This window comes from Rhinatrema bivittatum, chromosome 1, assembly GCF_901001135.1.
Source record: "Rhinatrema bivittatum chromosome 1, aRhiBiv1.1, whole genome shotgun sequence".
In the NCBI taxonomy this organism is placed as follows: Eukaryota; Metazoa; Chordata; class Amphibia; order Gymnophiona; family Rhinatrematidae; genus Rhinatrema; species Rhinatrema bivittatum.
Genome location: NC_042615.1, coordinates 469683937 through 469697805, shown reverse-complemented (window position 1 = coordinate 469697805; position 13869 = coordinate 469683937). Strand labels below are relative to the sequence as shown.

The following is a 13869-nucleotide window of genomic DNA, read 5'->3' as shown; positions in this document are numbered from 1 at the left end:
AACATAGTGTAACTACAGCAAGGGTTATTTTTCCCTGTATGCATCATCTTGCACTTGTCCACATTAAATTTCATCTACCATTTGGATGCCCAATCTTCCAGTTTTGCAAGGTCCTCCTGTAATGTATCACAGTCCGCTTGTGATTTAACTACTCTGAATAATTTTGTATCATCCGCAGATTTGATAACCTCACTTGTCGTATTCCTTTCCAGATCATTTATATATATATTGAAAAGCACCGGTCCAAGTACAGATCCCTGAGGCACTCCACTGTTTACCCTTTTCCACTATGAAAATTGACCATTTAATTCTATTCTCTGTTTCCTGTCTTTTAACCAGTTTGTAATCCACAAAAGGACATCGCCTCCTCATTTATTTTTTGTAGTTTTCGTAGAAGCCTCTCATGAGACTTTGTCAAATGCCTTCTGAAAATCCAAATACACTACATCTACTGGTTCACCTATATCCACATGTTTATTAACCCCTTCAAAAAAATGAAGCAGATTTGTTAGGCAAGACTTCCCTTGGGTAAATCCGTGTTGACTGTGTTCCATTAAACCATGTCTTTCTATATGCTCTGCGATTTTGATCTTGAGAATAGTTTCCACTATTTTTCCCGGCACTGAAGTCAGGCTCACTGGTCTATAGTTACCTGGATCGCCTCTGGAGCCTTTTTTTAAATATTGGGGTTACATTGGCCACCTTACAGTCTTCAAGTACAATGGATGATTTTAATGATAGGTTACAAATTTTAACTAATAGATCAGAAATTTCATTTTTTTTAGTTGCTTCAGTACCCTAGGATGCATACCATCTGGTCCAGGTGATTTGCTACTCTTAAGTTTATCAATCTGGCCTACTACATCTTCCAGGTTCACAGTGATTTCGTTCAGTTCGTCTCTCATCACCCCTGAAAACCATCTCCGGAACTGGTATCTCCCCAATATCCTCATTAGTAAACACTGAAGCAAAGAATTCATTTGGTCTTTCTGCATTGGCCTTATCTTCCCTAAGAGCCCCTTTAACCCCTCGGTCATCTAATGGTCCAACCGACTCACTCACAGGTTTCTTGCTTTGGATATATTTTTAAAAGTGTTTGAGTTTTTGCTTCCATGGCCAACTTCATTTCAAATTCTCTCTTCACTTGTCTTATCAATGTTTTACACTTAACTTGACAATGCTTATGTTTTATCCTATTTTCTTCACGTCACTAGATCTCATGGAGGCTTATTCCCATGTACCAGTAAGACAATTGCACCAGAAGTACCTCCACCTCTGCATAGCAGGAAAACCTTACCAGTTCAGAGCTCTACCTTTTTAGATTAGCAACAGCTCTAAGAACCTTCACCAAGGTAATGGTGGTAACTGCATCATTAAGAATGGAAGGGATTTCAGTTCACCCGTATTTAGACTAGCAGATTAGAGCAAGCTTGTATCCAGAAGGAATCCGGGTAACAACCAAAGTAGTGGAACTTCTAGAAAAACTAGGTTGGGTAATCAGCTATACCAAAAGCAATTTACAGCCCTCTCAAAGGATAGAGTTTTTAGGAAGGGAAAGTTTTCCTCACCGAGACAAGAATTGGAAAAAAATATCCCAAGTGAGAAACTTCATTTCTCACAGGACAAGCAGGATGGTAGTCCTCACATATGGGTGACATCAGGATGGAGCCCAATCACGGAAAACTTCTGTCAAAGTTTCCAGAACTTTGACTGGCCCCTAATGGGCATGCCCAGCATGGCACCAACCCTGTAGCCAGCCAGCCCCCTTCAGACTTATTTGAAAGCTACAGGCAGTGCCGAAAATAAAACAAAACGTTACGAACCCAACACCGCGGGGGTAGTGTTCCAGCAGGTAGAAGAATTGGTAGCAGGCACCAGGATAGACACACAGACCCTCGAGGAGCGAGTACCTGGATTCAGGATAGGCACCTGGAAATAAGCAATGGGCCCCCGAGGAGCGGGTACCCAAGATAGTAGAACCCTGGAGGGTGTAGATAGCTTCAAGCAGCAGAACAGCTTTTCAGACTGGAATGAATCCAGTCCGTTAACTCGGTGAGAGCCAGCAAATGGGCAACCTTTTGAAGTCAGAAGCAGTGACGTCACTTGAGGGGGACGCCCCCAAGGTTCGCACCAACACTGCTATAAGATGTGAGGCGTGCGCGCCTCAGGTCAACAGGGCGGGAAGCCGCTCCGGGGACACCGGAGGGTGCGGCAAGGAGATGCTACGGACACCATTCTCCTGAGGCTGGTGGAGAAGGCTGAAATAGAGGAGAGGCATATCGGGCGAAGCTGAGACCGGACATAACATAAACTAGATCCTTTTTTGCTGAAGGTGATTTATTAATTTTCAAAAGAAGGCCAAGGAAGAGAGAAATCCCTAAAATATTTGGATGCGAGACAAGCCTAAATAAGATATTTAGACATCAGGAATTTGTAGTGAAAGCTGATAAATTATTTGTGCTGTGTGGTTATTTTCATAAAGGAACTTCCAAGTCAATAATTGCCAGATGTCTTAAGGAAACAATATCTTCAGCATACATTTTGGAGGCTAAACAAGTGCAAGAAGGCATAAAGGCTCATTTATTAAAAACTCACTCTTCTTCATGGGCAGAATTAAGTGCTGTAAATGCAGCAGAGATTTGCAAAGCAGCAACCTGGTCATCTATACATACTTTTTTTGAGGCTCTACAGGTTGGATGTTCTCACAAGGAAAAGACACTAAGTATGGAGCAAGCAGCCTAAAAGTGAGATTACAATCCACCCACCCAGAGTAGTTCGGGCTTTGGTACATCTCTAATGATCTGGACTGGTGTAACAAAGGCAAGGAAGAAAAAATTTACTTCCCTAATAATTTGCTTTTTTATTTCTCCTTTAACAGTCCAGAAACCTACCCTGAAAAAGAGGAATTAAAGGATGGAAAGTTGAAGAGACAATTACTTTGGATCTTTTTGGCATTTCAGGTTAATTACTCTTATTTTTCTTTCATTTTGGGGGTTTTGAGCTTTGTCAGTGGAAATCTGATTTGTGTTCTGTACATGTTATAATCTATTATTGATGTCATACACACAAAAAAGGAATTCTGCCTCATCAGCTGGAAGTGGGCTAGAACATTAATGTTCTGGACTGGTGTAGCAGAAATAAAGGAAAGATAAGTTTGTTTTTTTTCTTCTGGTGGCAGTCAATTCAACCCACAGACTTGGTGAGCACCTGACCCCTTATCTGCCCTGTACAAGTTTCATTGCCATAAAGTTTCTTTACATGAATCCTAAGTCTCCCCCCCACACCCCGTGGTGGTATAAAATTTCCTCCTTAATTAGTCATATTTCTTGCCAACATTTCTCATTAGCTCTCGTGCAAAATAATAGATCTGACCATTCACTGGATATTGAGAGACTGCCTTCTATCTGGAGTGTGCTTAAGCCCTTAGAAAGTTCATATAGCCTTTTGTTTCTTTTGACCCCATAGAGGTAGGCCATGCAATGACAAAACATACTATTTTCAATTGGGTAGTAGATTATATCTTGGAAGATTTGATTTTAGAAGGGCATTGATAAAGCCAGTCATTTCAGGGCCATATTGAGGTCTGCATTCTAATTGCAAAGCTGTGATGTGGAGTTCAGTCATACATTTTCTCATTGCCTAGATATGGTTTCTTGTAGAATGTAATATTTGGACTGCCTTCAGAGGCCATTTTGAGGGGGTATTGCCCAAATTTGTGGCCCCATTACTCTAAAGGATCCACTTTTATGATTGGGTTTTGTTCTGTACTTGGTTTTATAAAAAATATAAAGAGAATATGGGACGTCCTCAAGCAGATATTTTCCTGTTGGCAGATTGTCCTGTTTTCCTTGCTTTTTTTTTTTATACAACCCTTAGCTGTGTGTCCCACACATAACTGCTCATCTACTTGTTTTTTTTAGAGAGGAATTTTGCTTACAGATAACAGGTGTTTTCTGAAGATTACTTTACTTTTCATCCATCCCAGGATGAAATATACTTCCAAGGTGGGTGGTATAAACTAAACAGTAACAGAGACCATGTGATAAACATAGCATTTTTTATTGCTAAAAGTGAAGAGCATATTTGAGTTTTGCAGCACTTAGTTCTACAAAGCATGTGGGGCTGCTTTTAAGAATGGCAAAGTGGTTAATATGAAATGTTAGAAGTCCTAGTAGAAACACACAACCACATGACTAGGATTCTCTAGAAGCCTACGGTGGTGGAATCAACCGGCAGTTGGGTGTACCTGGCAAGCAGCAAGTTCTGTAGTAACTAGAAATCCTAGTGGAATTGAAGGTTCTCATATAGCTACATCTAGCAGGTTGCGTAGAGGACGTAGAAGGCCAGATGTTAGGCCAGTGGCTATATTAATATTGCTGACTTTTTGGATTAGATTATTAAAGAGCTTTGTGGTTTAACATCAGAAGGGTGGTTGCTGGGAGGAAACTATTCTACCCAAGATGGAGCACAAAGGAGGACATAATATACCTTCTTGGATAAAGAATATCTTTCACGTGGTCAGGCATTGTGACTGATAGCCAGAAATATCTGGACAAACTGGATAGGACAGTTGATCTTTTACCATGTTATACAATTCCACCTACCTCCTTTCTGGGAGGAGTTCTCTCCTGCTTATGCAGCTTGGTTATCCAAACCGATGTTGCTGCAGGACTGCTACCATGTGAAGAGCATCACATATGCTCAGTATAGACTTAGTCTTGACCAGAAAGTGCAGGATGGACATTCCACTTGAGTCTGTGTGGTCGCATGACTTTACTTGTGTGATTGATCTCTTGTCTTCAGAGAACACCTGGTATGGGTAAACAGCGTTATCTGAGAAGTAGATAGGGAAAGGTCTTGCATGGAAGGGGAAAACAGAAACAAATTAACATTTCCCAGGCACTAAAATTTTATATCTAAATGTCTAAAACATATTTCCTCTTCATCCAGTCAGGCCACTCCTGATGAATCTGTTATGCTCGCTCACCAGCAGATGGAGACTGATCAGCAGGTTCATCAATGTCACCTGTTTATATGCATCCATATCGACATCAGCCTGCCAGTATTCTCTGTCTCCAGCAGATGGTAGGTGAGCATCCCATGCTGTGGACTATGGCTTGGTAGGTTGACAAGCTAGTTTGGAGGAGGCTTTTAGTTCCTACTCCCTCAGTTGAGCAGGGTCCTTGGATTTAAAAAATATATCTGCTCTGAGGAGAGAGCCTTGAGCTCTCTCCTTCAGTTGAGCGAGCCAGGACCCAGGGGGCTTCAAGCTCATTTGGGATACCTTCCTTCCCTCCGTGCCCCCCCCCCCCTGCCATTTTTCAGGCTCTCCCCTACAGCATTATCTGTTACGTTTTTTTTAAAAGCTTGAGCGGTTTCCTGTGCGCAATAAAGTGTTAAAAAAAAAAAAGAGCCCTTGTCTGTTCAGCAGCCAGAGCTGACCGCAGCAGCAGGAGCTTTATTTGATTAGTGTCTGCACTTTTTCTGAGGATACTGCTTGGGTGAGTCATCAGAAATTGTTTTACCTCTCAACCAGTCAGACCAAGATGCAGACAAATAGCAACAGGCTTGCTGATATTGCCCGTTATAGGTATCCGTGTTGACTTCAGCCTACTAGTATTCTGTCTTCAGAAGATGGTAAGCAAGCATCCTGTGCTGTGGACTGCAGCCTGGTAAGCTGAAAAGGAAAATTGAAGACTCCTGAGGTAAAAGACCTGCTCTCATTTCTTCAGTTGAGAAAGGATCCTTGGTCATTTAAAAAAAAATGGAGACTGAATAGGGAGGAAATTTCAACTCCTGAGGAGAGAGCCTATGCTCTCTCCCTCATTTTCCCCCTTCCTCCTCCTCCTAAATGTCACCCTCCCTCCCTCCCCCCTCACAAACACACATTCTTACACCCACTTGCTGTAGCTCTAGGCTCTCCCTTTTAGGTTTCTTTCTTACCTTCAAGTGCTGTTCTTGTAAATCTTGGGCTGTTGTGAGCAGCAATAAGGTTTAAAAAAAAAAACCTAAGAAACCAGAGAAAAGAGCTTCCAAAAGGCTACATCAGTGGGATATATTTCTTTCAAGCATCCAGACTGTTTAGCACAGTGCCTTGGGTGAGTTGCAAGAAATGTTTTTGTTCAGACCACGAATCACAAGCAGGGTATAATGGTGGCAGACTGCAGGAAGAAAACTACACTCTATCTTGTAACCTGAGGAAGGTTCTGGTGGAAGGGGGGCATTGAAAATATTGCTGCGATTGTTCAGAGAGCTCTGAGAGAGCTCCAGAGAAGTTGAATCCCAGGAGTCAGAAAGAGCTCTGGCAGCCATTTTCAAGCTACAGAGCAGCAAGGGATTTTAGGCCTCCTTCCCTTAACACCAAGAGGCATGTGAATACTTTTCTGGTTTCCCCTTTTTGCTTTGCCAAAAAAAGGGAAGCAATAATGTTGACTCTAGAAAGGTTTCTCAATTTGAAGGATGTGGTTCTAATTCCAAGGGAACCTAGAGGACTCTGTTGATATTCAGTGTTTTGGATTCCCAGAAAGGACTGTTCTTTTGGCCCCATTTTTGATCTGAAATGGGTCAACAAAATCATAAGGGTAACATTTCAGATTGGAAACACTAAAATTAGTGATCCTGGCAGTAAGGGGAAATTCCTGACCACATTTGATCCGATGGAGGCTTATCTTCATATTCCAATAAGGAAGGACAATCGGCGCTTTCTTAGGTTTGTGATTCTGCATCAGCATTTCCAGTTACAAGCCCTGCCCTTTGGGTTAGCAGTGTATCCAAGAACCTTTTCAGAGGTAATGTAATGGTGGTTGCAAGGAAGGAATGGCAGCTTTTCCTTCAAGAAAAGAATCTTGGTTCATCCTTATCTGATTAAATGATTTCTTTTCTTCAGTGTTTACTGAAGAGAATGTAGGGGAGGTACCCGTACTGGGGAAGGCTTTCATGGATAATAATTCAGATGGACTGAACCAAATCATGGTGAACCTAGAAGATGTGGTAGACCTGATTGACAAACTGAAGAGTAGTAAATCACCTGGACCGCATAGTATACACCCCAGAGTTCTGAAGGAACTAAAAAATGAAATTTCAGACCTCTTAGTAAAAATTTGTAACCTGTCATTAAAATCATCTATTGTACCTGAAGATTGGAGGATAACTAATGTAACCCCAATATTTAAAAAGGGCTCCAGGGGTGATCCGGGAAACTACAGACCAGTTAGCCTGACTTCAGTGCCAGGAAAAATAGTGGGAAGTGTTCTAAACATCAAAATCACAGAACATATAGAAAGACATGGTTTAATGGAACAAAGTCAGCATGGCTTTACCCAAGGCAAGTCTTGCCTCACAAATCTGCTTTACTTTTTTGAAGGAGTTAATAAACATGTGGATAAAGGTGAACCTGTATATGTAGTGTACTTGGATTTTCAGAAGGCATTTGACAAAGTTCCTCATGAGAGGCTTCTAGGAAAAATAGTCATGGGACAGGTGGCGAGGTCCTTTCGTGGATTACAAACTGGCTAAAAATCAGGAAACAGAGTAGGATTAAATGGACAATTTCCTCAGTGGAGTGCCTCAGGAATCTGTATTGGGACCCTTACTTTTCAATATATTTATAAATGATCTAGAAAGAAATACGACAAGTGAGGTAATCAAATTTGCAGATACAAAATTGTTCAGAGTAGTTAAATCACAAGCAGATTGTGATAAATTGTAGGAAGACCTTGTGAGGTTAGAAAATTGGGCATCAAAATGGCAGATAAAATTTAATGTGGACAAGTGCAAGGGGATGCATATAGGGAAAAATAACCCATGCTATAGTTACACAATGTTAGGTTCCATATTAGGTGCTACTACCCAAGAAAGAGATCTAGGCGTCATAGTGGATAACACATTGAAATCGTCGGTTCAGTGTGCTGCGGCAGTCAAAAAAGCAAACAATGTTGGGAATTATTAGAAAGGGAATGGTGAATAAAATGGAAAATGTCATAATGCCTCTGTATCGCTCCATGGTGAGACCGCACCTTGAATATTGTGTACAATTCTGGTTGCCGCATCTCAAAAAAAATATAATTGTGATTGAGAAGGAACAGAGAAGGGTGACCAAAATAAGGGGAATGGAACAGCTCCCCTATGAGGAAAGACTAAAGAAGTTAGGACTTTTCAGCTTGGAGAAGACTGCTGAGAAGTGGATATGATAGGGGTGTTTAAAATCATGAGAGGTCTAGATCGGGTAGATGTGAATCGGTTTTTTACTCTTTCGGATAATAGACTAGGGGGCACTCCATGAAGTTAGCATGTGGCACATTTTAAAACTAATCGGAGAAAGTTCTTTTTCACTCAACGCACAATTAAATTCTGGAATTTGTTGCCAGAAGATGTGGTTAGTGCAGTTAGTATAGCTGTGTTTAAAAAAAAAAAAAAAAAAAAAAGGATTGGATAAGTTCTTGGAGAAGTCCATTACCTGCTATTACACAAAAACGAACATATCACCCCTGTTCTCACACTTACACTGGCTACCCGTAACTGCCCGGATTCAATATAAAACACTCACCCTCATTCATAAATCCCTCTACAATTATGACATGCAATGGTTCAAGGAACACCTCCACTTCCGTGAATCTGGCAGACCCTCTAGCAAACACATGGCTACACTACACACCCCACCCCATAAAACAACAAGACTGAAGTCCACCGCGAACTGGGCCCTATCCATTGCCGGCCCATCTTTATGGAACAGCATGCCTCACACCTTACGTCAAGAACCATGCTATAAGAAATTTAAACAAAACCTCAAAACATGGCTTTTCAAACAAACCTTCAGTTAATTCTTATCTCACAGCCCTCTACTTCCTTCTTTCCAAGGTGCTGTTTCCCTCCCTCTCTCCCTTCCATAGGTTGTTTCCCACCCTCACCTGTTTATCTGTCTACCCCCCTGAGTAAAGATATATGTAAATGAAGGTATTCCCCCTTCTAGTCCATATGGCAACTGTGAATATCTGTATATAATTTGGGATATTTATTTTTCCTAGGTTCAATGACCTTCCCTAATTACTGTTTACGCAGAGAAATATACTTATGTACCCTACTATTGTTATCCTCCGATCTTTACCCTGACTATTAATCTTGTTATACACTAAGTTATATGTAAAGCCTGTTGCTGAATTTGCCGTTTCTACTGTAAACCGATCAGATGTTCCAAACGATGGTTGGTATATAAAAAACCACAAATAAATAAGTTGACTTAGATAACCACTGCTGTTACTAGCAACGGTAACATGGACTAGTCTTAGTTTTTGGGTACTTGCCAAGTTCTTATGGCCTGGATTGGCCACTGTTGGAAACAGGATGCTGGGCTTGATGGACCCTTGGTCTGACCCAGTATGGCATGTTCTTATGATGTTGGTTGATTAGATTGAAGCCACTCTAAATGTCCTAGTCACCCAGAAAGTTCAACTTCAAGAGCTAAGGTGGATTGTCAATTTCTTCAAGAGCAGTCTTCAACTGACCCAGACTCTGGACTAACTAGGAACTTGGTTCAATATGAAAATGGGGCAGTGTTCAGTTGAAGGATTAAAGAATACAGAAGTTGGATTGTGAGATTCAGGCATTATTAGTTACCATGAACCAGACAGTATGTACGGTCTTATCTTCAGCTCCTGGGCTTCATGATATCAGTTTTGGATTTAATGCCATAGGCAAGAGCGCACATGAGACCTCTTCAGAGAGCTTTACTTTCCAGATGGACTCCCCAGTTACAAAATTTCACATAACTTGGTGCTAGAGTCCATCAGGATAAGTCTACAGTAGTGGCTAAATACCAAAAACTTGGAACTGGTTATGGATCTGGAAACCCTGATCTGTGTGATACCAGTCTCAAAGGCTGGGGAGCCTCATTGTGTGGTGTGTAGTGTAAAGGGACAGTGGAATTTCAAGGAGGCCAAATAGTGAGTCTGTTAGAGGCTAGAGCGATTCAGTTAACTCTTCTAGAAATTGCACCTCATCTTGAAAGGTCAGGATGATGTCAGACCAATGCCACGGTGGTAACATAGAAACATAGAAATGACGGCAGAAGAAGACCAAACGGCCCATCCAGTCTGCCCAGCAAGCTTCACATTTGTAGAGAGCAGTGATGGAGCTGCAACCAAGTGAAATATCAAGCTTGATTAGTTAGGGGTAGTAGGGGTAGTAACCGCCGCAATAAGCAAGCTACACCCATGTTTATTTGTTTTACCCAGACTGTGTTATTCAGCCCTTATTGGTTGTTTTTCTTCTCCCCTGCCGTTGAAGCAGGGAGCTATGCTGGATATGCGTGTAGTATCAGTTTTTCTTCTCCCCTGCCGTTGAAGTAGAGAGCTATGCTGGATATGCGTGAAGTATCAGTTTTTCTTCTCCCCTGCGGTTGAAGCAGGATATGCATTGAAAGTGAAGTATCAGGCTTATTTGGTTTGGGGTAGTAACCGCCGTAACAAGCCAGCTACTCCCCGCTTTGTGAGTGCGAATCCTTTTTTCTTCTCCCCTGCCGTTGAAGAAGAGAGCTATGCTGGATATGCGTGAAGTATCAGTTTTTCTTCTCCCCTGCCGTTGAAGCAGAGAGCTATGCGTGAAGTATCAGTTTTTCTTCTCCCCTGCTGTTGAAGCAGAGAGCTATGCTGGATATGTATTGAAAGTGAAGTATCAGGCTTATTTGGTTTGGGGTAGTAACCGCCGTAACAAGCCAGCTACTCCCCACTTTGTGAGTGCGAATCCTTTTTTCCACATTTCCTCTTGCTGTTGTAGCTTAGAGTGATGTTGGAGTCACAGTAACCATGTGTATGTTTATTGAATAAGGGTATTATCTCCAGGCAGTAGCCGTCATTCTGGCGAGCCACCCACTCTTTATTGACGGCCTCTTGATTTTATGGATCCACAGTGTTTATCCCACGCCCCTTTGAAGTCCTTCACAGTTCTGGTCTTCACCACTTCCTTCGGAAGGGCATTCCAGGCATCCACCACCCTCTCCGTGAAGAAATACTTCCTGACATTGGTTCTGAATCTTCCTCCCTGGAGCTTCAAATCGTGACCCCTGGTTCTGCTGATTTTTTTCCTATGGAAAAGGTTTGTCGTTGTCATTGGATCATTAAAACCTTTCAAGTATCTGAAAGTCTGTATCATATCACCTCTGCTCCTCCTTTCCTCCAGGGTGTACATATTTAGATTCTTCAATCTCTCCTCATAAGTCATTTGATGAAGACCTTCCACCTTTTTGGTCACCCTTCTCTGGACCGCCTCCATCTTGTCTCTGTCTCTTCGGAGATACGGTCTCCAGAACTGAACACAATACTCCAGGTGAGGTCTCACCAAGGACCTGTACAAGGGGATAATCACTTCCCTTTTCTTACTCGATATTCCTCTCTATGCAGCCCAGCATTCTTCTGGCTTTAGCTATCGCCTTGTCACATTGTTTCGCCGACTTCAGATCATTAGACACCATCACCCCAAGGTCTCTCTCCTGCTCCGTGCACATCAGCCTTTCTCCCCCCATCGAATACAGTTCATTCGGATTTCCACTCCCCATATGCATGACTTTGCACTTCTTGGCATTGAATGTCAGCTGCCATGTCTTCGACCACTCTTCCATCTTCCTTAAATCCCGTCTCATTCTCTCCACTCCTTCCGGCGTGTCCACTCTGTTGCAGATCTTAGTGTCATCCGCAAAAAGACATACCTTACCTTCTATCCCTTCCGCAATGTCGCTCACAAAGATATTGAAAAGGACCGGTCCCAACACCGATCCCTGCGGTACACCGCTTAAAACCGCTCTCTCTTCAGAGAGAGTTCCATTTACCATCACACATTGTCTTCTGTCCGTCAACCAGTTTGCAATCCAGGCCACCACCTCGGCACTCACTCCTAAGCTTCTCATTTTATTCACCAGTCTCCTGTGCGGGACAGTGTCAAAAGCTTTGCTGAAATCCAAGTAGATGACATCGAGTGCTCTTCCTCGATCCAATTCCTTGGTTACCCAGTCAAAAAAGTCAATCAGATTTGTCTGACAGGATCTTCCAATGGTGAATCCATGCTGCCTCTGGTCCAGCAATTCTCCCGACTGTAGATAGTTCACTATTCTCTCTTTCAACAGTGACTCCATTACTTTTCCCACCACCGAAGTGAGGCTAACCGGTCTGTAGTTACCAGCCTCTTCTCTGTTCCCACTCTTGTGAAGCGGGACCACCACCGCTCTCCTCCAATCATTCGGCACCACTCCCGTTTCTAGGGATCTATTGAATAGGTCACACAGCGGACCTGCCAGCACATCTCTGAGCTCCCTCAGTATTCTGGGATGAACTTCATCAGGCCCCATGGCTTTGTCCACTTTCAGTTTCACCAGCTCTTCCCATACATTTTCTACTGTAAATGGAGTTACATCTACTCCATTCCCCTCCAGTTTCTTGTTAACTAGTGTTGGTCCTTCTCCAGGGTCCTCTTTAGTGAACACAGAACTGAAGTATTCATTTAATATTTCTGCCATTTCTTCGTCTCTCTCCACGCATTGATCCTTTCCACCTTTCAATTTCACTATACCATTTTGAACTTTTCTCTTTTCACTGATATATCTGAAAAATGTTTTGTTACCACTCTTTACCTCTTTGGCAATCCTCTCTTCCGCTTGACTTTTTGCCATCTTGATTAATTTCTTCGTCTATGTAAGTCATCAAGAGCCTTCCAGGTGTCAGAGATTTACTTCTTGCTTGGATGGAAAAGGATCTACAGGTTTATCAATCTCTCACATAGGTGTGCTCAGGCATATTATCTCAGTTGTATTGTCGATTCGGGGCTCTGTCTCAAGTAGCCTTCAATCAGATTGTTGTCAGATGGGGAATTCCTCTGGATCTTATGGTGATTGTCAGGAACACAAAGATACAGAGAATTTTCAGTCTAAAGCAAATTTTTCATCTGGATTTGATGCTCTGGTCCAAGCTTGGTCGACAGTTGGTCTCCTGTATGTTTCTTCCTTGGCCCATGATAGGAAGAGTCCTTCAGAGAATCATGGGGCATGCAGATCTTGTGATTCTTGTTGCTTCAGATTTGCCAGGGCATCCCTGGTATGCAGATCTCATGTGTTTGCTGTGTGGAAGCCCCTAAAGTTTCAGGTAGGCAAGGAATTGCTGTCGCGTGGTCCGGTTCTTCATGAGGATCTGAATTGATTTTTGTCTTACAGCTTAACCCTTAAAAGGGTACAATTAGTTGAGAGGATATTCAGGCAGTAGTGGCTATCCTGCTTAAGGCCAGATAATTTTCTACATCATTGGCTTATGTGAGAGTTTTGAAGATTGGTGCTCTGGGAAGCATTGTGTACCCCTGGTAAAGCCTCAGTGTTGCTGACTTTGGATTTCTTGCTGGAAGGGCTGGGCAAGGGTGGATTGGCATATCGGAGCTTTGGCATGCCCCAGTGGGCCGGTCCACCCAATCATGTGGTTGGTGTTGATCGCAGCGGCCCCATGCCTGTGGAGCCACTGCAACCAACACCAGGTCCCCAGCGTTTCTCGCTAACCTGATACCAGTTTAGTTAGGTCCTCCACAAGGCATTGCAAGCAGCGGGAGTCTGAGTAGCAGGTTACTCGTCTCACTCTTTCAGTATAGGGGCGGCAACCACGGCTGCAAGCTTAGGATTGCAGGACAAGGAGATAATGGCAATAGACAGATTGCGCTCAGGAAGGTTTAGCAGTTGTGAGACCGATAGATCATTTTAGCAATTGCATATAGCATTGCAAAATTCATGCCCAAAATTAATGGTATATGTTTTAAGCACGGTTTACTTTATTTATTTGATGAGTTTTATATACCGTTATTCGGAAGAGCCATCATAACTGTTTACAAGTGAACATTTTTTTTCTT

General features: G+C 42.6%; 1 protein-coding gene across 3 annotated transcripts in view; it reads left to right on the top strand.

Annotated features, from left to right (window-relative positions):
- LOC115093962 (RNA exonuclease 1 homolog) overlaps window positions 1–13869 on the top strand; it is a 298859-nt gene that overhangs the window by 209185 nt on the left and 75805 nt on the right. Inside the window, exon 15 of one of the 3 annotated variants that reach the window (XM_029606512.1) lies at window positions 2879–2960. The exons of the other annotated variants lie outside the window; for them this stretch is intronic. Coding sequence (XP_029462372.1) covers window positions 2879–2896 — 18 coding nt within the window. The 3' untranslated portion in view covers window positions 2897–2960. Of the gene's footprint in view, window positions 1–2878; window positions 2961–13869 lie in introns of those variants that run through there. 3 annotated transcript variants of the gene reach the window in all.